Source organism: Vidua chalybeata, chromosome 2, assembly GCF_026979565.1.
Source record: "Vidua chalybeata isolate OUT-0048 chromosome 2, bVidCha1 merged haplotype, whole genome shotgun sequence".
NCBI classification, from domain to species: Eukaryota; Metazoa; Chordata; class Aves; order Passeriformes; family Viduidae; genus Vidua; species Vidua chalybeata.
In genome coordinates, this window is record NC_071531.1 from 39633550 (window position 1) to 39660360 (window position 26811).

At 40.0% G+C, this 26811-nt stretch overlaps 1 protein-coding gene across 7 annotated transcripts in view; it reads right to left on the reverse strand.

The window, feature by feature from the left end:
- Positions 1–26811, reverse strand: part of FARP1 (FERM, ARH/RhoGEF and pleckstrin domain protein 1) — a 200855-nt gene that overhangs the window by 33652 nt on the left and 140392 nt on the right. For 5 of the 7 annotated variants that reach the window (XM_053931763.1, XM_053931736.1, XM_053931746.1 and 2 more), the window contains exons 6-13: positions 26158–26255; positions 21545–21659; positions 20238–20385; positions 17546–17641; positions 16752–16915; positions 15090–15158; positions 14275–14350; positions 12384–12621 (exon numbers count right to left, since the gene is read on the reverse strand). In XM_053931763.1, the coding sequence (XP_053787738.1) occupies positions 12384–12621; positions 14275–14350; positions 15090–15158; positions 16752–16915; positions 17546–17641; positions 20238–20385; positions 21545–21659; positions 26158–26255 (1004 nt within the window). The remainder of the gene's footprint in view (positions 1–12383; positions 12622–14274; positions 14351–15089; positions 15159–16751; positions 16916–17545; positions 17642–20237; positions 20386–21544; positions 21660–26157; positions 26256–26811) is intronic. The other 2 variants (XM_053931779.1, XM_053931770.1) reach the window with 1 other exon arrangement.

Genomic DNA, 26811 nt, shown 5'->3' on the forward strand with positions numbered 1-26811 from the left:
ACGTGGAAACAAAGAAATTCTGGCACTATGCCTGTCATATGACAGCGAATAAATGATTTGCACCTCTGTGAGAAGTTCACAGCATTGTAGTCTAGGAGTTAAATAGCACCTATCTGTGATAGATAGATATAGATATATTGACATATCTATCTACCTCTCTATATCCTAAATCTAAGCTCTGATGTACTGTAACTTTTATCAGTACAACTCAAGTATTTCAAACTACAAAATATCAAAAGGACAATGAATTAGAAAGATGCCCTATCTTACAGTTGGAAGACATTAACCTGGGAAAAGCATTATGGAAAGTATCACAAAAAATGTGCCTGGTGGCTCACAGCACTGTGTATACACCCGACTGATAAAAGATTTTGCATGTCAATGCATCACTGACATTCTCAAAGTTATTTTGCAGCAAGCTGAAATGCTGCATCCTCCCCTTTGGTACCAATGTGGGCAGGAGCAGTGACCAAATCCAACCACCATCACCACCTACAAACAAGAGCTCAGTCAGACCCCACCTGCCAGTATACTGAACAAGTGAAAATTGAAACTAGCTATAAGAAAGTGGCTGCATTATGAAAGGACCTCAAAATGTCCTAATATTAGTACATTCTGGGGCTTAATTACAGCCAACACAGCCACAGATACCAACACACTACATGGTGCTCTGGGAAATGTGGGAAACAAGTTTGTTTTGGTGTGAAAAAGTCAGTAAGCCATGAAGAAACAAAAATGGAGGTTCTTCCCTCCCCCATTACCAATCAATCAGGACACATGTCATGCTGATGGGTCATGGCAGCGCTGCAAAGTGACTTTCTCTTTTTCAAAGAGGTGAGGAATAAATAACCTGAATTAACCAAGGGTTTAATCTGATCTCCTGCCACAGAAGAGTATATTCATACAGGCTCTATTCATCAACTACATACTGCAGAATATAAACAGAAGCAGAAAGGAGAAGACCAATCCTATTTACAAGGTACTGAAATCCCCTACAATTCACCCTCAAGGATTCATGGACTGACAGGCAATTATTAGCATGTCATTTGCCAGACAGCAAATGCTACTGCACACTAGAGGCCTAAATGGTTTGCAGCTGGAAACATGGAATTGCCTTTGCTTGTACTTCAAGTGATTTTTATTTAGATTCAGAATTGGGCCATCTTTCAAATTTAATGGAGTCGGCTGTATACATACAAACGAAGAGAAAGCCCAAAAGAATGTTTATCTGAGGATTATTTAAGTATATACTAAAATTACATCCTTGGAGGAGTGGGTAGGAATCATTATGCATGTGCTTCAATTATTTTCTAAGTATGGGTTTAAGAAGAAAAACCACCACTGGTTGATGACAGTGGCAAATAATGAGAATGCACTTTACCATGGCATGCCAGAGTTTACCATCAATGCCAAAATACCTGGAGAGGTTCTTTGTTCCACCGACACCAGACAGAAGTGCTGCAGTAGATAAGGTAACAAAAGAAGCAAAACTTGATTGAAATCTAACTTGGGGGAAAAAAATCTATGAAATGACAATGGCATTTTACATGGCCACAGGACATGAAAGTATAGGTTATCCTCCTAGCTTTACACGTGTCTCAAATCGCTCCCCACCAACATACGTATTCCATGTGCTACACAAAAGAAGCCAGCAGCTAGAATCAAATACTTAATAGCTACACCTTTGTCAAAATACACATTGGTTGCTTGCTGGAGTTTGGGGGTAGGAAGGCATGGAGTGCTGGCAAGCTGTGGGTGCCCTGCCAGAGAGGGGCAGGCCGGGCTCTGCCCTCGGCCACCAGACCAATCCATCCCACTCATTGTACCTGTGATACTCTTGGCTCCTGCCACACAAAGCTGTGAACCCACTGGGGCTGAGGGTGGTGCCTATGGAGTGTTAGGCTGAGTGATACTGCTCTAGACATGGCTCATATCAAAGGAAAAACAGTTAAAATCAGTACTTTCCACATGATGAAGGAAGTATCTCCCAGAGGTCAATTCACATCATAGGTGGCCTGAACTGCCTGCTGCCTCTTTGTTGACTACATAGGCAGCATGAGACCGACATGAAATCCCTGGTTAGAAACTAATCTAACACAGGGGAGCTCCCCTCTTTGTGAGGGAGACAAATGGAACTCTGTGTATCCTGAAGATACTCCTCCTTCATTCATTTTCTCCTGAAACTACAAAATAATAAAATCAGTCATTTACTGTTCTGCATCTGCTTCAAAAGGAACAGTTCCCATTCATACACAGAGTTTTTTAACAGAGAGGAAGAGTACAGCAGTGTTAAGATGCCCATGGGAATGCTCCTTTTCTGTGGAGTACCAAGAAGTGATAATGACTCAATTATGGAAAGTGAGAGAAAACATCCACCATTATTAAAGGTGACTAAAATTCTGCTGGAAAACTTAATGTACCACTTAAGATCTCATCAAGTCAACTCTTGAGAATTTTATTGTTCTCAAGGTTGTAACTGTTATTATTAGAAATTAAAAACATATTAAGAGCCAGAAAAGCACCTTTCTCAATACCTGGAATGTTGCAGGACTTATTCTCCCTACTCCTTCTCCATGGCCTGCTCTGCAGTCAGGGGAGGCTTGTGACATCCATATCCCAGTTACTCAACTTTAATGTCAGATCAGTGTTTTCTAAACTCCAGTCTGGCAGATGAAACCCAAGTTGTTTCCCCTTCCTCCTTGGCATTACTGAGCATATCACTTACAAAGGCTCTTTAATAACAAAGTATCTGACAGAGCTGCCACTGCTGTGGCCACACAGTCTAGCTTAATTTTCCATTTTCACAGTGGTTGCATAGCTCTAATGTGCATCTAAATGTTTTGGTCAGAGAAGATACAAAATGGCATGGGGGAGAGATAGCACCAAATGAAGCAGACGGAGTTTTCATATGCACTTCACCAATCACTAAAGTACCATAGACTGAAGAAGAGTTTAATAATGGTGTCCACCCCTTCTCTCCCCAGCTGTGAATCAGGCACAGCCATGCTGCTGAGGAGTTATGGGATGGAGATTCTGCTCTGCTCTCCCTCAATGTAAGAAAAAAATCCCACTGACTTCCACAAAAGCTTGAGGGGAACCAGTTCATCAAGCTGCACTTCTCTTCCCCATTACATGAATCAAGCTGAAGCAGTGGATACAGATTGTTAGTTTGAAAAGTAGTTACACAACTAATTAATAAATAAGCTGTAAATTAATGTACAAACATCCCTGAATGCAGTACCAAAGATTTTGAGGAGGAACAGAATTAAAAGCAAACTCGTGAAGAAATCCAATGTCACACATAACCACTAACTCTGCCTGGCTTGAAGAGGAGCTTGAGAGGAAGAAAGGTTCACTTTGACTTCACAGCTGCAAAATGCACACCCACAGCCATGAGCAGAATTTGGGAAAAGGTGCACCTTCTCAAGGAAACAATTTCCTCGTATTTAGGACAAAGCATCAGCCAGCAATTGGACAGAACAATTAAACCAGTGACAGTTTTACAGCAAAATACCAGTTAGAATGAGTAAAAGCCTTCAGATACAGGTGAAACTAAAAATAATAATAAAAAAATTAATTCCATGCATACACAGTTAAATGGCTTGACATGCTTATAGTCTCATCAAGCTTGGTGTTGGTTAAGTAGCCAGCAACCTCTCCAGCTGGTAAAGGTCCATGCTTCATTGGTGTACTGCAGTATTAGACAGCGGTGAGTGTGAAATCAGACAGTAACTGCTGTTGGCCTACATCAGGGTCTACTCCCATCTTAAGAACAAAGAGTGAGCATTACAGTCTGGGGAGAATGCAAGGTCACTGGGCATCAGTCCTTTGTCTAGCCTTGATCTCTCCAGACAGAAATAGAGCGACCTATAGAAGGTTTTCCTGTTGTACCCAGGGTTAGGGTTAGTTTCCTTTTGTTTGCCTTTAAACCAACACGACACAATAGAATTGGAAACCTTCAAGCCCCCATGTAAGCTAATGCCACAGATACTGTCCATTCCACCAAGACACCTCCCCAGGACTGCAGTGATCCTGCTTACGAGCACAGCACACAGCCTGGATTGCTGGGTGCAGCCTTCATTAGGAAATGAAGGGAAATCTGATTGTGCTCAATGAAGCCCAAATGCCCTGGAAAAGAGACCTTCTCCCCTTGCTTCCCTCTTCTCTTTTGCTCCTCAACATGGTGTGGTTTCTCAACCTGAGAGTCACAACCTGGCGAGGGTTTTCATTAATTCTGAGGAAAGGAGTGCTCTGTGAGGCAGGATCACTGTAACAGGAGGAATCGGGTAATCCAAATACAAAATAGGCATTTCTGCAGTAAAAGGACATTGAGACAGTGCTCGAAACAATGCAAGGAACAGAAGATATACCATGCTTTGAGGATAGACAGAACATTGAAAAGGCTTTTTCTCCCAGAGAGGTACATGCTGACAAAACAGTGCATACAATGAAACAAAAAATGTTTCTCTTTAAAAGGCATTAAACAAATGACAAAAATGAGAATGAAGTCCCCAGCATTGCCAATCTTTAAAAATAATTTTTACTACTGAGATTTATTTTTAAAAAAATCTATGCATGTGCACACACAGAAATCAGGAAAGGGCTGGGTAAGTGAACACTGCCAAGCTTACGTACTTTTGTTAGTGGGCCCAGGTGATTTTCTTAGCAGGAAAAGGGATTCAGCTCATCAAATATTTTTAAGTGCCTCATGGAAAAGCAACAGGCATGAGCTCTAACATTCCCTGAACTAAACAGAAAGAACTACCTCTGATCTTGCTGAAAACCATCAAAGGCAAAAGCCTGTGCACTTCTCAAAACCAGATTTGCAGCATTTTAAAGAAAGCATCTAATCTAATTTTAACAAGCTTGAAAGCTCTTGAATCAGAAAACATTCATTTTCCTTCAACCTTCCATGCTCAGTCAGTGACAGCTGTATCATTACTGCCTTTAGACTTGATTTTTATCAGTGTGAACTGTAGATTTTTATGGTTCTTAGGGGCCAAAACTTTACAAAAAATCATCAACGAAAATTACAATCTTAAAACTCTAACCATTCTTGAGCAAACTATTTACCATTATGTCATGCAGATTTATGATCCTAAGGTCTTTACTCCCTTTACTCTAATAGCACTACCATTATTTACACACATATTTGTCAAAAACATGCCTGTGAATACATTGCTCAGCCAGGCACAAAGGATTTCCAGATCTCATAACATTTAAAAGAAAGTGCTCACTGTTTCAATAACAAACAACATAAACCAAACGTATTCTACATGCTCTTTATAGAACACAGAATTAGAACAAAAGACAAAACACTCTGTAAAACTGCTACATGTCACCCAAAGTAGGATTTTTGCTCATATGATGCCTTTGATTTTTAGGTAGAAATTCTGTATTTATCAATGGCACCACAGAGCCTAACCATAGGGAGGAACACAGAAGATACCTTTACTCAGGATGCACATGTTGCACAAGAATTATTTCCCTTACAAATAAGTAACTAAGATATGTGCCTTTGTCTAGGCATACTTCAGTAACTACAGAAACTACAGAAAGAGAAGAGGAAAGATTTTGCTGATGTCAGTTTCCTAGGATTTAAATTTCCTTCCTTTCTAGAATCTGACAGTATGGGCAAATTTTTTTCCTAATGTAGCTTGACTGAAACCAGAGTCCACCGCTACTCACATTTGCGAAAAGTTACACGCCAGTCTGAGCCTTGGGTTCTCATGATGTTAACACTGTGCATCTGCCACTTAACATCAGAAGACCCACAACCATCACCACCAAGGAGACACCTACAAGCAGCTGGATTTCTGAGAAAAGGACTCCTCTCCTACCACTTGTGTCCGACAGCAGCTAACAAAAGAAAGGCCTACATATTAAAAATTGTTCCAGAAGATTCAATTTCCCTCATATATTTACGGCTTCTCTTATTTTTTTATGGAGAAGAGGATTGATCCCCTAAACGAAGAGGAAAGAGACAAGCTAAAGTATACAGAAGCTGCCTCAAGAAACTACACTATCTGGGGGGGGGGGGGGTGGGGAGAGAGAGAGAGAGAGGGGGAAGCATTATTGAAAGCATTATTGAAAGACTAAAAGAGATTTTGGCCTACTTCACTTTATTACATGCTTGAACAGAGAACCTCTTTCCTTCACGTTCACTGCTCTTCCCAGCTGGTGACAACCATACTGCTGAATGACAGGGATTCTCCAGTGATCCACATTTCTGTGCACAAGGCCCTGACACCCAACTTCCTCAAACACGTGTAGAAGACAGGAAAAACTTGGATTGGTAATTTCTTTTTCATCATTAAAAGTTAAATTGCAGCAATTAAAATTCAATTCTAAAGTTACCTCTGACAGCAGTCTAATGGCTCATTAAGACAAATGAGATTCATTAAACAAACATGGATTTTGACAGAATTTATAGGTCAGGCATTCTTTTTTCTGTTAAAGAACTGTTCCAGAAATAGCCACAGTTCATGTTAATTGCATGTAAATCACACCAATGAGATCTGGATCACTGGGTTTACCAAAATTCAAAACTGGGTCTGCTTCATCAGTTCAACTGATAAACATAATTCTTGCTCTCTGAGTACCCTATAAAACTACTGGGATTTGAAACTCTCAGGAAAAGAGTGGAAAGCACATTATGCCAAAGGGAACTGCAAATAAATAAGGCTAGATATTTTTTTGTGTGCTTAAGATGTTTTTTATTCTTCTCTTTTCCTTGTCTTCCTGGAGCTCCCCAGAAGGAACTTCTAGTAATTACAGAGACTCTACATTTGTGTGTTTATTGTGGGACTGAAGAGGACAGAATTTAAAACATCTCTGCTTCTTAGTGAAGAAAAAGAGGGCCTATAAACAGCTTTTAGATCTGTCTCACCCATTTTCTACTTGATTTTCTCTGGTCACCACCAAGTACTTGCATGTACAGACAGAGAAGTCAGAACAGGAACTTCTGGCATGAATGCCCTTGCTTCAGAATGAACAGAGCTACTTCAACTAATAAAAGCCTCACTGCAAAAGAAACCCCAAAAACCTGTCCTACAAATATTCAGGGGAGAAAATACAGATCCTGAAGCAGTCTGGTCAAGTAATACTAGCCCCATTTAGTGAACCAATTCACAAACCATTGTTTTTTCACTCTTTACTGGGTTCTACTGGTTACATTCAACATTAACAATGCTGCTCTGTGGAGAAAATTCTTTCTAGTTTTGCATGCCCATTAATCTTGAAGAAAACTAATAGACTGATACGATTTTTCGAACTATTGACATGCAATTCTTTCATGATGCTCATCTGCCCATAACTCAGCTCTGTATAGCTCATATAATGTAAACATGAATACAGCAAACCTAAAAACTTTCAGTCACATGTTGACATTTTTCACCTACAGGAATTTCTCTTCAGTTTTTTTTTTTTAAATATAATTTGTATTCAGCGTGCAATGGTTAGTGGGATGGTGCCTGTTAGGCAGGCTATGAGCCATGGGTGAAATGGCAGCACTTGGGGTAAATCATCTTCAGAGAACACTCCTCTCTGCCATGCACAAGGAGTATGTTTGCTGGGGATATGGACATAAACTGAAAACAGCGCAGTCTAGGCCATTCAGGTATCAATTATCCAAAACTCCATACCTGGAATATCCTATGTAGTTCTTGGCTTCTACAACAACTTGCCACTCTCTATCTTTATTTATTGACAAATTTAATATCCTGGGTCACTGAGGAAAACTAGATTCTAGGAAAGGCTGCCTTAAAAAAAAAAAAAAAAATCCAGAAGATCCCAAGAGGACATCACAAGTTTGAGCTGCTGCTGAGTAGGAGAAACCTTAAAATTGTCTGACATGACCTTTCTACTGCCATTGTAGAGGATGGCTGATTGTGGTCAAGTAGTTGGAATAGCAAAGAATGAATCAGAAGGTCTTTTATTCAGAGATTACCTAGATCTGCACATTATTATGGACAAACCCCTAACTGCTTTTGCAACTCACCTCCATATTCACCCAACTACATGGACAGAGTTGAGTTCATCAACCCAACAAGAGGCTTCTTCCACATCCTCTGGAAAGACAGGAGATGGGTGATGCAGGACTACACAGTTCACACTGGACATAGCTGCTCAGTCACACTGGGACTCATCTGCCTCATTTGTACCAACTGCCTAAGGATATCTGGGCACTTGGTGAGTTTGGATCTGAAAGTTCATTATTGACAATAACAATTTTAGAACGGTGAATCAGAAGTACCATCAGCCACATTCCAAAATCTACTGGAATTGGTGGGAGAATCAATTAGTTACTCTGTCTGTAACTACCTGCTATATTTGAGACAAAGTTATGCTTAGATCACTGCTGTTGTCCAATGTATTCAGATTAATAAATGTTTGCAACAATGAACTAGAACTGACAAGCTCCTCTTACCATAAGCACTTTGTGAGCCAGGACAAGAATTCTTCCATCTAATCTCATTTGCAGTCTTGCCCTAAAGGTTTCTGTTCTTTTCTGCAAAATCCTTTTCATTGTCCCACAGAAACAAATTCCCAGGGGAATTCTAAGGGGCCTGATCCTGTTTGAAAATGTCAGTTTAAAACTCCTTTCTCACTTCACCATTCCTGGCAAGGGCTCAGACATGAACCACATGTCTGGTGGAGGAATTTGGCCCACAGACTGCTTTAATTACAACCTTGTCTGCTGATATTAAACGGAGCTTCACTGGCTTAGAATGCTGCAGAAGTAATTAATCCTAAATGAAATTACTTCCTATGTAATTTATAAACTTTACTTCTACAAGAAGTAAAGAATTCCATGTGTTAAAACAACAACTACTTAAACATTCAAAGCTGAAAAAATGTCAGAAGACAGAAAACTCCTCATACTGCATTTTTGAGGATAATATTGAAGTGGGAAAAGCTGTTGAGATACTTTATTAGCAACTAGGCTAACTCCAGCAACCCAGTGGGTCTGTACTCAAAAAGCTATGAAGTTAGCATCTTCATAGGCATATGAGAGAAGAACCAAGCCTGGAAACAGTATCTGAGAGGATGCAAAATAGCAAACACTACTTATAAAATTTTATATTCACTTAAATCCAACTTGAATGTGAAATCTATTCACTTTTTTTTTAAGTAGCAGAAATGACTGCAAATCCTTTTGTTGAAAATCCATTACTTGAACTCTAATTTTACTGGCTAATGAAGCAATTGATTCATCTGTTCAAACTGCTATTACTTTACTTTATACCTACTGATACTTTTGCTGCACAGGCAATAAAAAATAAATCAAAAGGAGAGTCATGCACCCAATTCCCCATGCTCACACTACTTGCTGATGTGAGCTTCAACTACTTATATTTCATCTTATATATTGTGAACTTCAAGGCAATTATTTTACAGCTATTCTAAGTCCAAAAACACAAACCATCCTCTTTTATAATCATATACAAGCAAGCTTCTCCCTAATTATCAATCTCACTGTTTGTAGACTCATGCTTTTAACTACAGGAATAAATGAGAGTATTCCCTATCCCCAAAATATCACTATCTGAAGAGATGCTTTAAATCATTCCTGTTCAAGAATGAGGTATCTAATCTCTAAGAAAACCAACACTTTAAAGGAGATGAGAGAGTTGATACTTATATTTATACAAAGATATATTTTACTTTCAAAAACAGTAAAGTATATAACAACACATGTCTAACTACTGTAGGTATATTTTTAAATATCCTTCACTCAGATTAAACTCTGTTAAAGTGTGCATAGACCAAGGCATTAGAAAAATTAAAAAGACTTCTTATTTTATAATTTTTGTAAAAACAATCTTGAAAATTTCTATATTGTCTAAATTTACAAAGTCCTGTAACTTTTTCATCGGTAATTATGTGAATGGATTAATCGTTGCTGCATGCACGAACTGATGCAGATCAATGGGAATGACCTGCAGTTCAGTCAATGCTGTTGTTCATCAGTTAAAATTCTGGGATTTATTTTCATTCTTCCACAATAAAAATATATAAAAGTTAAAAATAAGGCCAATTATAAAGAGCACATCCTGTCTCCCAGCTCTAGTAACTGTGGAACAGTTTCCATACAGAGGACCTTTCATCTGGATTTTCTTACTTAACTTGGAGAAACATCATATTTTATTAGGATACCTTAATTCTCAACACTTCTAGCCTGTGAAAAGGAAGTATACACAGAATTACTCTATTTGTCCTTCTGCCCATATCCACTCTATGGATAGAACAGAAGACAATCACCTTGGAGCACAGTTACTCCTATCATTCTCTTGTCAGGGAATGAAAGATTTCTGAGGTGGCACTACTAAAAAAGTAGCCTATGACAGAGTAATTGGATCCTGCACAGATAAAGATTTTTTGTGATCAAAGCAAAAAAAGAAAAAAAGAAAAAAGCCATCATCTCCAAACCACCCACCACAAAACTCTGATGTCTCTATAATAATTTCACTGAAAGTATAACCAATTAAAAAATTTCTTGCAATATATATTAAACTGATAAAGGATAGAAAGGATTGCCTTGCAAGTAATATTCATACCACTCTTCATTAGAGCTGTTTTGATCAAAGTTTTTTTCACTTGAATTATATCTTTCATCCTGTTCTTTTTCTTGCCCAGGGAAGAGTTTGGGGTTTCAAAATCTCCATCACCAAATCAGCCTTTTGAACCCACTGAGGAAAAAGACAATACTGTCATTTTTCTTGACAATACTGTCATTTTATTCATGACTGATTTGTACCCTTAGTTAATCAGATTATAAAATGAGTTACGAAGAAGAGTAGACCAGACATATTCTTGCTATGAAAAAAAAAATCCAGCATATTTCAAGATTTCAACAAGTCCTGGTCTTGAATATCAAGCTGCCTGCATTTGGCTGCAATTTTTTTTTTCCTCCTAACTCTGTTGAGGCACTCGTAAGTTGCTCTCCTTGAATGGGAGAGAAAAAGATTGTAACAAACATATAAAAGAGCACAATGTACCTACTTGATTTGATTGTTTGTTTTGTCAAAATAACTAGTCAAATATCAAAGCAGTTACAACATATACCTAAAACAAGACTTCACACAAAGAAGAGGAGAGTGTATAAAGTCTTAGAGAGGTACCTAAATCAGTAATAATTTTCCTCTCTTCCTGCCTTTCAGAGGAGATGCAAACTGTTTAGCATCACTGAGACTTAATATTGTGTTCTAGCATCCTTTCCCTCTGGCTGGCCTGTACAACAATAATGTCTGAAATAGCCCATGCACTGAAATTATCACCAGCCACTTGTCATGAGCCCCAGGAGATGCAACCACTCCAGCGAGCAACCACAGTATCCCCTGGTCTCATACATGCTGGTGCCTAGCAGCTGAAGACCTGCACACCATCTTCATCACTGAGGCCAACAGACACATCCTCCTCCACCTCCTCATCAAGCTGAAGGCTTCCAAAGGAGTACTTATTTCTAGGCATGGGAGAGGAGCTCAACACAACGGGGTTTCCAAACACCAGGGGGTGAGTGAAGGGATTAATGACTTCTGAGTCAGAATCACTGGATTCTGTCCCACTGCTGGTGGAGCCCTCCATCATCTGGATTGCAGCCATGTGATCCATCATGCCACTGGCACGCAGCGACTGCATCAATGGGCTCTGCTTTGACTGTGCCCCAGCTGGCATACCATTGGCCATCATTTTGCCTTCTGCAGAAGACATCTTAGCCACCCCACTTCCTTTGCAGTATCTCTCTGATCTATACTCCTGCCCAGGGGTTGAGGATATCTGGCTTAAGATAAATGGATCTGTAACTGACTTATTGCAGAGATTATGGGTTTTCTGTGCACGAGGCCGTTGAGAACCTGGAGAATATCTGCAATACCCATGGCAGTTAGTGGCGTGGCTGTCCTCCTCCCCAGTCCTCGCCCTGCAGTCATGCCCGTTTTCTGAGACATAACCCTGAGAGCCAGTTCTACTCAGGGTTATGTTAGGGCTTGACTCTTTGCTACTGGGAGGCAATGGAGTGGCCAGGGGACTACGGCTTCCCGGCCCTCTAAACATTTCATCAACCAGAGAGCTATGCCTTGGCATCTTGGGGCTTCCCCCAGTGCAGAAGGAGAGATTAGCTGTGTTATCATCAAGGTACTCTTCAGAGAGATACTGGGAAGACTTTAGAGAAGCTGAGGAGTCCCTATATCTAGTTCTATTGCGATTTTCATCTCTGTAGTGAATATAGGCACCACTGGTCAAATCACCCTCATAATTGTCATTTGTTTGGGAATATGACCGGGTTATTTGTCCTCTGAGGAGATCATACTCGCTATCTACATCACTGCAGTCAATGAAAGGAATGGAGGTGCTGCTGCCATGAGCAGCCCTGGAAGCTGGACCTGTGCTTGGCTGCTGTGATTGAGGTCTGTTCTGCTGCATCCTATCCTTAGCTGGCTCCTCTTCTTCCTCCACTGTTGAGACCACTGCTCCATCCACCTTTCTGCCTTCCTTTGGACTCTTCTTCAAGGAAGGGCTCTTGTGCTGTCCAGTGTCTTCTGCTGAAGATTTCAACTCCTTCCCTTGCCGGCAGCTCTGCACTGCTGCAGCATCATTGTTGTCTCCATAGGCTCTAGCACTCTGCAAAGATAATAGAGGGAAGGCAAGGGGAAGACAAAGGGGGAGGGAGGGTGGGAGGGGAGAGGTTTGGGAGGGATGGGAGCCAGAGGGAAAAGGCTGCATGTAATTATGCACCAGAATTTCGCATCTGCAGCAACATAGGAGTCTCTTGGAAAGAAAAGAGGTAACCCAAGCCTTAAAACTGATTAGAATTTTTTAAAAAAAGAGGCTTCTGATCTTGAAGAACAGAAAAAAACAGGCCAAACAAGGGAAGAGAAGGCAGACAATGCAGTGATAATGTAAAAAGGGGTATTTGAGGTGTTTCCATGCTCTAAGGCAGCCACTGACTGCTCTAAGGTTGGCCACATCAACCTGTGCACACAACTCTGAGAAGTTGAAGGAAAAGATAAAAAATAAAACAAATTCTGCACACCCTACTTAGATACACCAAAAAAGTCACGTGTGGGCTTTTGAGTACCCTGCATTCACTCCTTGGAACATACCTGCCACTGGCTCATAGGCTGGCTTTTCTGCACACAATTGCCCAGCAGCCATGCTCCATCTATCTGAGCTTGTCTCAGCAACATTAAAATGCTACAAGCTATTTGAAATGGGCTCCATCTATAACAAAATTCTCTGAAGTTCCTAAATTTGCAGAAAGGAGAGAGCCTGTGAATATCAAAAGGAAGTGATGCATGGAAGGTGAAGGTTCAGGTAGCATTCTTGCATTAACCTAGCAGCTTGCTCCTGACATTTTAAGCACTACCTAACATAAGGTTATGTGATCAAAGGTTCATCTCCACAGACACAGATGAGCAAAGAAAACACTGGCAAGTGGAGAAACCACAACAACTGAGTCAGGAAAATGAAGCTTCCTGACCTGTCTACTGTAAAGGCTGTCCCAGGAGAGCCATCAGCCCATATGTTTGGTGTGTTTGGGATGCCAGTAACTGGAGAAACCAGAGCCAAAGAGTAGAAGAGGGTGAAGCTGCTGGCACTGTCTGTGTTGTGGGAGTGCTGTTTTCAGCGTTTACATGTGTGGCTATGTGTTCATGTACTGTATGTGTGCATTCACATGTGTGCCTAGTGAATACATGCTCAGCCTTACTACCAGCTGGACCTGGGAACTTGCAGCTGCTGCAGCCTCACCCCTATTGGGCTTTTGGACTTGTGAACTCCCAGCATATAGCAGCTGTCAGCATGAGATAAATGGTATCTACCAGAGCTAATGGCTTAGAAGGCCAGAGGTGCAATCTTTCTGACGAAATAATTGTTCTCCTCCCTGGTTAATACCTGGTTAACACTAACCTAACACCTCGAAATGGGCAACCAAGACCTCTCAGCAAAGAAAAGTAATTACACTTTCTCCAGATGCAATAGCCAGCTACAACCAAGGACCCCAGCAGCAACACTGAGGGTTGCAATTTTTCAGATGGTCATTAGTACAGCTCAGACAAGCTCACTATTTATATTTGTCTGGTTGTCTGTAAGCAGTGCTGTTTCACTCAGCAGAACCTAAAGCTTATGACACCCAGGGCTCCTTAGCTTCCCAGCTAAATGGTAAGCAAGCAGAAAACTATGCTCCTAGGGTTTTAAAAAGCAATCAGTGGAGGGTAATCTAACAAGAAATGTTTAAAAGTATTTCATTTCCAGGGTTTCATCAACATCACTGACTTGTTTTGGCACCTCTGTATGCTGTTCTGAAGGCTGTGCAGTCAGACTCCTGATGGAATGAATCTTGCTGTGTTTCCTGGAGATAAAAGGAAAATCACATAAAGAGCTATTTCAGGGTTTTTTTTCTACAAACAGGAATCAAGAGACATGCTTTTAAAACAAAACCTTTGAATAACAGCTTTCATAAAATTTTGCTCCAAAACAGATTAACATTCCTCCTTTCTGTAAAATTTTAATGTGCTATGTGTTGCAAACATACCACTGTAAGAAAAGGGAAAAGCACTGAAGCAAAAATGGTCTATCAGGTAAGCATGAATCATAAGCAATGAACTATTGTCATGGTCTTTGTGGCACTTTGGCCATTACTTTCAGCTCCCCATGAGCATGATGAGTTCAGACAGAATTGGCTCTAGCAAGCTAGAAGAGTTGCAGTTTCCCTGGAGACCTCTCCCTTGAGCTTGGCTGTACTTTTTCTTACTTTCAGTTTTATTCTGAGCTGAGTATGTCTGTACCCACACATTCACCACATCCCAACAAAGAGGGTGCAAATCAAATTGGGAGAAAGTTACCTGTGATAGTAGGATGTTCACTGCTGAAAAACAGATTGAAGACTACTGATTTTATGTGAACTATGTTATGAAACTTCTGCCAAAACATGCAGGACCGTGTGATATTACACATGTGATAAACAGTCAAGCCAGCAGAGAAGGAATTTTTTTCCTTGGACCAGTGCCAAGATCTCAGACTATAACTAACTGGAAATCATGACTTTTCTTGGATTATAACATATTGGGATAATAAATTTATTTCCTCACCTTTCAAACTGCACTTTTTTGTGCCCTCCTTCCTTAACATAGTCAAGAACTTGCTTCTGAGTCCGACCACTGGAAGAAAACCAGAGTTAAAGTATTTAACACAATATATCACCTGATCATCATAACCTTGTATTTGGCTTGCATATTAAGTCACAGCAACCAGAAAAGTATTTGTCACTATCATCAGAAACTCAGGTTAAGATCATACAGAAGGGGACCTGGTCAGATACACACAGATTGTTGCCATTTTGTAGGTTACTTGCCTCTTTTTTTTTTTTTTTTTTTGCTATGGAGCTACTTTTTGATGCCATTTCAGAAGTGCTTAAATTCAGCTTAGTGTTCCCTATAGGGTACTACCTTACTGGGAAGTCACGACAATGGAAAGTGAAGCAGGGGTTAAGCTTTCCTGTAATGAATTAATATATTCCTGAATCCTTTTTAGTCAAATACCAGCCTTATCTGACATTAGTAAAACCTGGAACCAAGATGAAACCCCCGAGATCTACTTAATTCCTTGGTTCTTACTATAAAACACACCTTTTCTGCAGAGATTTAGGCTGGAAATCCCTTTCTACCCTTCTGCTACAGGGTGTGAAGTAGTGAGAAAGCCCAGCACCATCTATTGTCCAAAGCAAACTGAAAGCAGCACAGGAAACCCACACCTCAGGTATGCTCAACTGAGAGCCAAATTCTTCCAATTCATTGGAGGCTTTCAGGGCCGGGAAAAGGTTACTGAGTGTAGTAACACAGATCACAGTGAGTGGAGGATGTAGCCAAAACCTGCTTTCCAAAGCCTGAGGTAAACTGAATGCACCTACAGTCTTCTATTTACTTCAGGCAGAAACTTAACAAGCTATAGTTTGTTTACCCAACATGGGTCCTTCCATCTTAATTGATTTACTTTGCAGGTAGCAAACAAAGTGGGAAGAGAGTCAGAATGGTTATATATACACTGTGTTCTTATGCAAGGCATCTAGAGTCCATCATTCATCTCAGCAAAGAGCATTTCTGGCTGTACAGCTTGTATCAGCTTCACAAACAAAATGAACTGTATGAATAAAAGGATTTCCCCCTGGCACACACAATGCAATATCTACAACAATGCTTCTTCCAGTGTAATGAAAAAAAAAAAAAAAAACAGAACAATAACCCAACTATTGAAAGCTTTCCTACAGGTCTAACAATATCACAGGTATACCTGGTCCAGAGGTGATCATCTCACATAAATCCTTTGTGAGCATAAAGCCATTGCTTTTAACTACACAAATATGGGTCTATCCCAGGGACATGCAACAATCTCTACTCTGATACACAGGAAAGACCCCATCCTCGGAGCAGAGGATTCAAAGAATCCCCAAAGATTGCTAGCTAGTGTTGCTTAGGACATGGGTGAATTTTCTTGTGCAAAACCAGCTGGACCCTATGTACTTTATATCTTACCTCCAGAAAGCTACTTTGCAACAGCTACTACAAAATTAATGCAGGTTTTTTCCCCTACAGTGTTCTTTGCACTATTCTGGCAGAGAAGATGCAAAGAAAATATGAAGGAGCAAGCTACAATGTAAAAAAGGTGAGCTGAAAATAACAGGTTTAATCCTAGACCATTATGGATGTGATTTTGAAATGGAGAGGCAACAAAGGTAGAAAGAATGTATGTCTTACCTGAACCTAAATGAAGAACCTCTAGAAAAAAGAACAGGTTTAGGCTTTGGTTTAGGTTCCTCAAAAAGCCTGAAAAAGGCATGATGCTCCACACAGATCTTCCAGAAGGACTTGCAAAAATCTCGACTGGCCATAAGGAATTCCAGGGTGTCCTGGAATGAACTCTGAAAATTGGGATAGCATTTGCAATGTAAGCTGGTCAGCAACATAGATTAGAGAAATGTATTGACAAATCAGGTGCTATGCAAAAAAAAAAACAACCCAAAAAACCAAACCAAACAAACAAAAAAAAAACCCCACAAAAAAAAAACCAAAACAAAAAACAAACAAACAAACGAACAAACAAAAAACCAAACCCCAAAAGTTTCTTCCCAACTTACTGGCTTTCAGGCTTAACAGGCCCTATCCTTCTAATGTTGAGACATCACTGGTCTGCCTGTCAGTATCAAAGCTATTGCTCAAACTTCCTTTCATTGACAAATATGATGAGATTAAGCAGTGGTTTGAATGTTAATGAGAAGAAATTGATTATATGCTATACCTTTAAGAACTGATGATACAGTACCAGAGTTGCAACCAGAAGTTGACTCTGGGGCATTCTATTATGACTGATTCAGTTTACATGTCCTTTGCCAGGACTGCTCACCTGAGATACCAGGTTGATGTGCACAGTACCAACAGTGAACATAAGCAATTAAAATACTCATGAGGTGATAAAAACTATGTGTGATCTGTGAGTAGAAATTTACCAAATAACCTTTTGTCAACTTCATCAACTCCTAACAAGGACTTACGTTCACATCAGGCCGTAGTTTGATAAGAAAACGTTTCCTCTTGAAGCTCAGCTTTCGAACCTTAGCCCAGTTGAAGGCATTGATCTTGGTGTGACCCTACAGAGAACAAAGCCAGCTGGGTTTAATCATTCCACATCTGAATGGAAAAATCTAAACCACTAAAGAAGCTTGTCATAAATTAATTATCTGTTCACTTAACTTGAAATGATGACATTTCTTATAACTCATCCTCTGATAATGCAAACCATAAACATCTGGTGCAATGACTAGGGCAGGCACTTATGGTTAAACTCTTGCAATACAGGACTAGTTACTATTGAAATATCCAACCCAGTATCACTGCACAAGACGTGGTGGACCAGATTTTGCTATTTTGCCACTATGCAGACTCAAGATTTTCTGTGGACTAAATCCCCTTCCAAAGGTGCTTCACTCTATTTCCACTAGCAGCAAAGAATGCAGGGAATCCAGACACGTCACCTCACTTTGATGAAGAAGATTTTCTCCCTCTTTTTATGTCTGCAGGGCAAAATAACTATCTCTTTAAATACTGCTTAACTGTGAAAAAAAAACAAGCAACTACAGGTTTTGTATTGGAAGTATCAGAACCAGAAGCAAAAGCAATCTAAACAAATTATTTGTCTCTGAAGAGCCACAAAATGATTTTCTGGGAAAAAGTAACCAATACCATAAGCTAACAGCAAGAAGGGAATTATCTTCATAATATTCCAACTCCCAGCCACTACATCATTAGCCCCTACCCTCCAGAACTATCATTTTTGATCTATGTCAGCAGGTATTGGAGGTGTTATGTTAAAATATTCACTACAGCAGTTTGTTCAATGAAGACTTCAATACAAATATTCCTAGAACACAGCACAGAAGTTTTAGAGAACTACTGCAGGATTGCTAACAGCAGAAACCCATGTTGATTTGGGCACCATCACCAGACAGCTGTAGGAGTAATGACAGTGTAATGATCTCTGCTAAGTCAACCAGCTGTCTAAGAATCACATAATTAATCTACTTAAAATAATCAGCAGCACTGACACTAATTTCTATTTAAAATAAGTCTGACTACAGCTTATGCCATTTGTGAGTAAAACTTCATTTTCATTGGGGTCATTCTAATGAGATCCTCATATGTCAATTTCTATCAATTACAACCCAAATAAAAACAAGAACTTAGCTCTTGACCTATGAAGTGGTTGATGGAAGCCCTAAGCCTACTGACAGACACCAATTGCTGAGCAGACTCCAGCAGGTCAGAGCCCGACTTCCTTTTCAGCATTCAGTCTTGGAGCTTCACCCATTAAAATTTCCAAACTTTTCAGAAACTTTAACAACAAAACAAAACTGTTTTGAAAGTCCCAAACACATTAGGTCGAACAGACATGACTTCAGACCTTGACAAATGAAGCCTTGGGCCATCAACTTGCAGCTACACTTTACAGAAGGATCTCAGCTGCGTGCTGGGACTCTGAGGTCCATGCTGCTCTCTGTGGACACACACTTTCACCTTGAAGACAGCCTTAATTTATAAGGCTTGGCAGTTCATTAATTCAGCTGATGAAAATGCTGTGGGGGAGCAGGGGAAGGACCTGAACATACCGTTGCTTGAGTTGTGTGCATTTCTAACAATGTCCTACTGTTCTCATGTTTCAACCTATGCTTCAGTTTTGGGGTTCCACTACCAACTCATTAAGTTGATCAGGGATCTTTTTAATTTGCTGCCTTTTTTTGGCTGTTTGCTTGGTTGGGTATTTTTAAATCTTAGAGCATTTGGGTCAGACACTTCGGGGCTTGTTTGTTGCTGTTACTTTTCTTTATGAAAGGACTCAAAGTACTTTGTAAGGCTTAAAATACTAGTCTTTAAATTACAGTTAAACAGTTAAAAATTAATAGTCTTTTTGACAATTGTAAAAAGGGACATTTTAAAGAACAGCTTACTTACTCTTTTTAGCACAGAATCAGGTAAGCATCTAAAGTGAAAGCAGCTGACACCAGCTGACTACCTGTAGTTTCACAATTGTAAAAGCCAAATTTGTTATTTACATAAGAGGAACTGCAGAATGAGAATTTGACAAGTTTACTAATGATGCTTCATGAATATGTACGAGAATGACTGCAGTAGGAAAGGAGAGGAAAGAATAGAAGGAAAACCGTTTGGATCTTTAAGGGAAAGAAGCATGATGCATGGATTCAGCAAAGATACAATGGCCAAGGCTGGTCAAGAAAACTGTAAAAACTTTGACAAAGTAACACTACAACGAGCTCATATTTACTGCCTTCATCCTTCCGCATGGACTCCAGCTGTCTGTTGTTTTACTTGTCTCTGCTTCTCACCCATTGAACATGCACCATGCCTGCGAGACCTATCTGCTGCTACATGTAGGAGAAGTCAGCATGACCAACCTGCAAATCGTGAGCCATGGTTCAGTTTGCATCTTGAACAGCACGTTGTGGATGCAGATGGAGCCCTACACAGTGCATTCACGTAAGTAGGAGTCCCTGGAAGCGGAGGACCCAGTGCAGCTATAACGGGTTTAAGATCGTTCTTAGAAAAATTTTGGAAGTTCCTGCATTTTTCTAACTGAATACTTGCAGACATGACTGAGTTCCTGAATTCTTAGTGCTGTCAGAAATCTCTCTGCTTTATGAAGTACAAAGTCACGTCCCGAGCGGCTCTAACCTGAAACACCAGAATGCCTGTGTTGGCAACAGCCAGGTTGATTTTTGTCCCCTCCCTGTCCTTGGCTGGATGCAAGCGTATCCCGTACATCTCCAGCCGACGGGCAATCTCCAAAAGCTGGAAGTCAGACTCTGCTGGTGTCTGTCCCCTTGAGAAAGAAAACAGGGAACATTCACAAGCTTGTCACACCTTTTAATAGAGATCAAAAGGTCCTCCAGAGAACAAAGAGACATTTGATCAAAGAGACTGAAAACCGTCAGAGGTATTAATATGTGTATAGCTTTTCTACATCCTCAGACTTATATCCACTAGAACAACAATTTACTCTCAACAAATATCAAAGAATACATAGATTTTACAATCTATTATAAATTTTGATTGCTCCAATTCTGAGACACCTGATATAGCTAGATTTTAAACCATTAGCTCTAACAGAATTTACTACCTCCCTTTGTTTTTTCCACTAGAAGACATGCCATATTCCTAAAAAAATAATGACTGGAAGCATGCTATTCATTGTAAAAGTGATTGTAACACAAAAATGCAGTAAAACAGAAGGCATGAAAACCTTACCATAAATGTTGTGAAACCATAAGCATCACCACCATTAATTGTGATGAAATTATGCAAAGCTTTGATTATTACTGCCATAGAAATCACTACCACTCGCCTATTACTCAACCTAACTCAAAAATGAAACTGTTCACATCTTGAAATGTTCTTGACAGCTAAAAAACACTTTTCTAAGCCTTACTTGTACTTCTGTTCACCGTCTTCCCAGTACAGGTCTTTTTTTCAGACGTTAGGATACCAATTTGCATCATCATCTTGGATCATCTTCCCCCAAATCCATAATTCTGCAAGTACTCTGTGCTTTTCCTAAAACTATCACTAAACCCCTTCTTCAACCTATCTCAAAATACAGCATGGAAAGGTTGAAAGGCAACATTCAGTGTCCTTGAAACCAAAGGACTACTGTCAGAAGTGCCTGACTGATCAGTTGTGATTTGCAATCATACCTGCATGCACAAAATCAGCAGTAAAGCATTTTGTATGAAATAGACTGTAAAATAACAGCATGCTTGAATGAATATCGAATCAACTGAGCTTTAAACATCTTGTTATGATGATGGGAAAAAGGCAGGAGTAACCTTCAGAAAGTTCATAGGCATTAACAGTTTTTGAGAAACAACCTTTGAGAAACTCAGAGGTCCAAAGCTCTTTTGTACTTCAGATCTAGCATATATTTACCATTAGAACTACTCTACAGGAAAAGAAGGCCAATAGCAAAACCAAAAAACTCTTACATGTGGTTACGGTGAAATTCCATGATTTTGTCTTCTAGTGCTTCTTGATGAGGTATATACTTGTTCTTCGCTAAGTGTTCACGATCTATGGTTTCATCAAAATCCCCAATCTCAGCTGTGGAGAGTTTTAAGAGGAGTCTGTTAAAGCACTATATTACATCTGAATAATCTGGTCAATCCAGAAGACCTGGACAGCTGAGAAGAGAAGCAAACATAGTTCCTTGCAACCTGTGCAATGGTTTTATGATTCAGATTCCCACTACATTATCTTCCACACATTACTCTCTTCTCCTCTGTGTTAGTACTTGATATGTGAGAAGAAACCCCAGGATTTCTCTCGCATCTGTCACAACTAAGTAAGTTGTTGGATGTCAGCTGAAGAGGTGAAACCATCAGTGCTACCTTGACTTGTGTGGGGGATAAGGGCAGAGGTAACAGGGAGGGCAGCACTAATTGAGCAGAACTCATCCATCTCTCTCATGGTGCTCAGGTGCCTCTCCATGAAGCAGCCAAGCACTAGTTTGCTCTCCAGGCTCATGTCCCACATGGTAACCTTTGAGAGAAAGTCAGAAAGATGGTTCTGTTTGCTCATTTGAACACTAGCTTGTAATCCACCTCATGGGATTATGAAACATTTGTCTTCCTCTAATTCTGCAGCAGTTTGAGACACATTCTGTCTCCCTCCTCCTCAAAGCTGCTCCCATCTGCTGCAGTTATTCAACACTGTGTGTGCAACAGTATGGCACACCCACCTTCCATTTTGCAGTCCATTCAGTGAAATTCCCTTTTTTTGGCAGGTGTGGGGGTGAGGGGCAGGCAATCTATCTGTGGGTGCCAAATTACTATCTTGTTGCCTGCTATTCTTGGAATGTCTCTGAAAATCTTGCTATTAGTTTTTTCACTGAACAGGCACAGCAGCTTCTGCCTGCAAACCTGATGGAGTAATAGCAACATCGCTGCAACAAAGGCTGCTACCTTGGTAACGTCAGGGAAATTAAAATACAGTGCCCTCAAATTAAATGCAGGACACGTTGTTGCACAGTTGACCCAGGATATGACAGACCCACGCTCAGATACACCTGCTTCATCCTCTCCTCAGTTCTGCCCATGTAAATGGACCCTTGATCCAGTTCTGTTCAAACTAAGTCTGTTCAGAAAAAGGCAAGGTTTTAGATCACATTTAAAACACCGTGTTTCTGACAAACTGGGATCAGATGTACTTTAAATGCACAGGGGAAGCAATAGACTGTGCAGGCACTGAAAAGCATCTGTGAGTGACAGAGCAGTAGCTTTTTTGACCCAAACTGCCTGCAGACACATGATGACATTTTTTACTTTGAAGGTCAGAGGTGGAAAAGAGTTGAAAACTGAGACTGTCTGATTTAAACCCCCTCATTCACCCCATCTGCTTTCAATCATTCCTTAAAACGGTAGAAATACTACACAACCTTTGAGAATTTCCCTTTTTAAAATTGTCCCCATCTCAGAAACAGCTTTCTGCTTCCAGTTTTACTCATCCCAGTCTCAAAACTCTTCAAGGTCTGTTTTTAATCTTATCTCAAATAAATGGCAAGTTTCTGTTCTTTAATGAAGCCATAAAGCCACCTAAGTTTGCAACTCCTCAAATAACATGGGCCTGGATTCTTCAAAATGCAGTTCAAAACCCCATGTCTGTGTACACACATGAGCTTAACACACCTCCTGTAGGGCTTTCTTCAGAGTCAACAGTACAGAAGACACTTTCTTCAACTCTACATGATTTTTAAAGTGTTCTCAGCATTTTTCAACTGCTAATCCTTTATCAAAATTGTCTTCCTGGCTTTCAAGTTACTTCTGAATTTGTTCTCTCTGACTTTGTACTCAACAAGCTTTTACTTACTCAACAAGCTTTAACTTACTGCCTTACTCTCCTTTTCCACCTTGAATAACTTTCTAATAGCATTCCATCAAGAATGAGAGGAAGTTATTCTGCAAATATTGTCAGCCTCACATGTAATTATTCTTTTAAATCTTTTTATGTGATTTAGCCAAAAACTTATTTACACTGCTGATGGTTTTCTCTTACCTGGTGAGTGCATTACACCACGCTGTATTATGTCTGCATTAGCACTTCTGATATGTCTAATGCTTTGTATTTCAGCTCTTTTCCTCTTACGACAGAATTATAGAATTGCTTCATTTGGAAAAGACCTCTAAGATCATCAAGTCAGTGCTAACCCAGCACTGCCAAGTCCACCAGTAACCACGTCCCTGAGTGCCACATCTACACGTCTTTTAAATACCTCCAGGGATGGTGACTCTGCCACTTCCTGGGGAAGCCAATTCCAAAGCCTGAATTTCTTATTTCCACAAAGAAATTTTTCCTAGTATCCAATCTAAAGCTTCCCAGGTACAATTTGAGGCCATTTCCCCCTGTCCTGTCACTTGTTACCTGGGAGAAGCGAGTGACCCTCACCTGGCTCCAGCCTCCTGTCAGGCAATTGTAGAGAACTGTAAGCTCCCCCCCCTCCCCGTCAGTCCTCCTTTTTACCAGGCTAAACCTCCTCAGCTGCTCCTAATAAGACCTTTGCTCCAGAACATTCCCCAGCTTCCTTGCCCTTGTCTGGACACATTCTAGCACCTGAGTGTCTTTCTGAGGGAAACAGGACATAGGATTTGAGGTGTGGCCTCACCAGTGCTGAGTACAGGGTACAGACAATGACAGCCCTGGTCCTGCTGGCCACACTATTCTTGATACAGGCCAGAGTGACACTGGCCTTCTCGGCAACCTGGGCACACTGTGGCTCATGGTCAGTCCATCTTCATACTTCACACACTCACTGTAGTGCACTGTTTGCAGTATCCAAGTGTCCTCTCACTTCTAACACTTCTTACAATGCTTTTAAGGTAATTTTAAATGGAATGCTTCGAATAAAAAAATTCATTCTTTAATATACATGCTAATTTAGCAAAAAGCTATTTGCTGTCATATTGTGATTTTATGATAAGTAACAGTATATAACATTGACATAAGCCTACATAATATATGGACTTCCTGGAATCAGATATTCCCCATGGAAACCACTCATTGGCACAGCATTAGTAAGACATACAATAACTAACCTGCATTCTCAATCTTTCCCTTTTGATACCGTTACTCTTATCATCTGTTTACTCTGATTTTTATTGCACACAAATACATAAAATTTCTTTTGCTATTGAGAAATAAGCTAGAGACAAAATAAATAAAGACAGCCATGCAGGTGAGATACAGCTATAGACTCTTTTCAGAGAAGTTTTTCACAGAAAAACGTTCATAAGACACAAGATGGACAAATAAAAAGGGCAACTCCAAACTTCTAGCAGAATTTTCTAGCAATCATAAAGCAATACTTCAATGAAGAGAGACACATGCATTAGGGTGTCTGCTCCTCAACATCTTTCTTTGGTGCACAGACATTTAGTAGGAAAACTCAGCCTCCTAGAATGCATTTTAGCAAATGAGACGCAATTTCTTCAAATGATCAAGAATTTTTTTTGCCTGAGATTAAAGAAAGTTAGAACTAGCTTAACTGAGAAAAGAAATACAGCTGGATTGCTGGACACTGCAGCAGGAAAAAAACAAGAGACAAAAACCTCATTAGTCAAGGATTTTATTTTTTTAAGTCTGTGCTGCCAAAATACTCAATTTTAAAATGGTATGAGGACTACAGAATTTCACAGCATCTTACTGCTACTCAGTCACACTGGTCAATAATGACCATAGCAAACAGAACCACAAAATACCTGCCCTTCCAATAGCAACTGATGACAAACTAGAGCCTTAACACTCTAACAGACTATGACAAAGAATCATGAGATTTTTCTGCTCACCTCCAAAGAGCTTCCAAATGTCTGTCTTGACTGTACTTTCCATATAACAGCATTACAGTGCACATACACAATAGGGAATTGTACAAGGACCATGCAAAACAATGTTTATTACAACCATTATACTTGCTGCTAAGTGGTTTTTCCTAATGTTATTCTCAAGATGAGTATCCATAAAGTCTTGCAAGGGAAAACATATACTGTCTTTCAAGTGATGTGGAAGCTAAAAGAAGCTTTGATGTCATGAACAAAATTAACGTATCATTCTACTGGACAGTGTTACTATGCATACTTTGCAATTATAAAAAAAAAAAAAGGCTTAAAATCGATTGTTTTCTTTTCTTCCCTATCAGTTTCCTCTTAGGATTGTGATTTAGTCTGCCATTCTAAGCATGTTTATTTACTACATTCTCTAGACAGTATACAGATCTCCAGGAATTTGAATACCCTACTGACATGATGCAAATTATAATAAAACAGGATTTCAGCAGAATTCGACAAGTTTGTCGTTGCCCGCAAAGTCTACTTTTTAAATTACCTTTGGCAGCCTATCAAATGCTTTGAAAATTCAAATCCAGTGACCAGAAACTCTTCTTTGTTTGAAATAGTAAATTATCTGTATTTGAATGCAATTTTACAGAACTACAATAAATTGTCAATATGGCTTAAACCTGTCCCTACAGCATCTACAAACAGGTAACCCTGCAAAGCATGTCCAACCAATCATCCTGTTTATCCTTCTGGAAAGAACAAAGGGAACTTACACTGTACTATATGTGAGATTAGGAGGGCAGTGCTGGTATCATTACATGTTAGCCTTCCCTGTGCCAGGTCCTGCTTCACTTGCAATGCAAATAGGTACCTGCAAAACAAAAGTGAACAAAGAGTTACACAAAGCAGGAGGGAAAGAGGGGAAACTATGCCAACCTGCACGTTCCCTTCACATTTTGGAATCAACACAAGTGATCAGAATTCCCGAAGTTTAGAGGGTAAATAAAACACAACAGATACTGTATTACTGCCATTAGAGCTGAACATGGTGGCTGCTTTGAAGAACCAAGATATCTCTTTTTCTCTCTTCCTCCCTCCGTTTGGAACCAGAGCAACAAGATATGACAGTGCTAGAAAACGTGACAGCTATTAAGTATTCAGCAAGAGATAATGCAGCTGCTTCTAACCATGAAGAAATGACAGATAAACCAGTGATTTAGAGTTATCAGTTGGTTCCTGTAGAATACTAAGTGAACTCTAAACTTCCACCTTGGCACTCACTAGGGAATGAGGCACAAAATTGTGATCAAACAACTCTATCTAGCTCTGATACCTTTGTGGCCCTAATATCTGCACAGTCCATGTACCAGCCTTTTCTAACATTGCCTCCAAACCACTTCAGCCATGCAGGGCAATTCTACACTGCC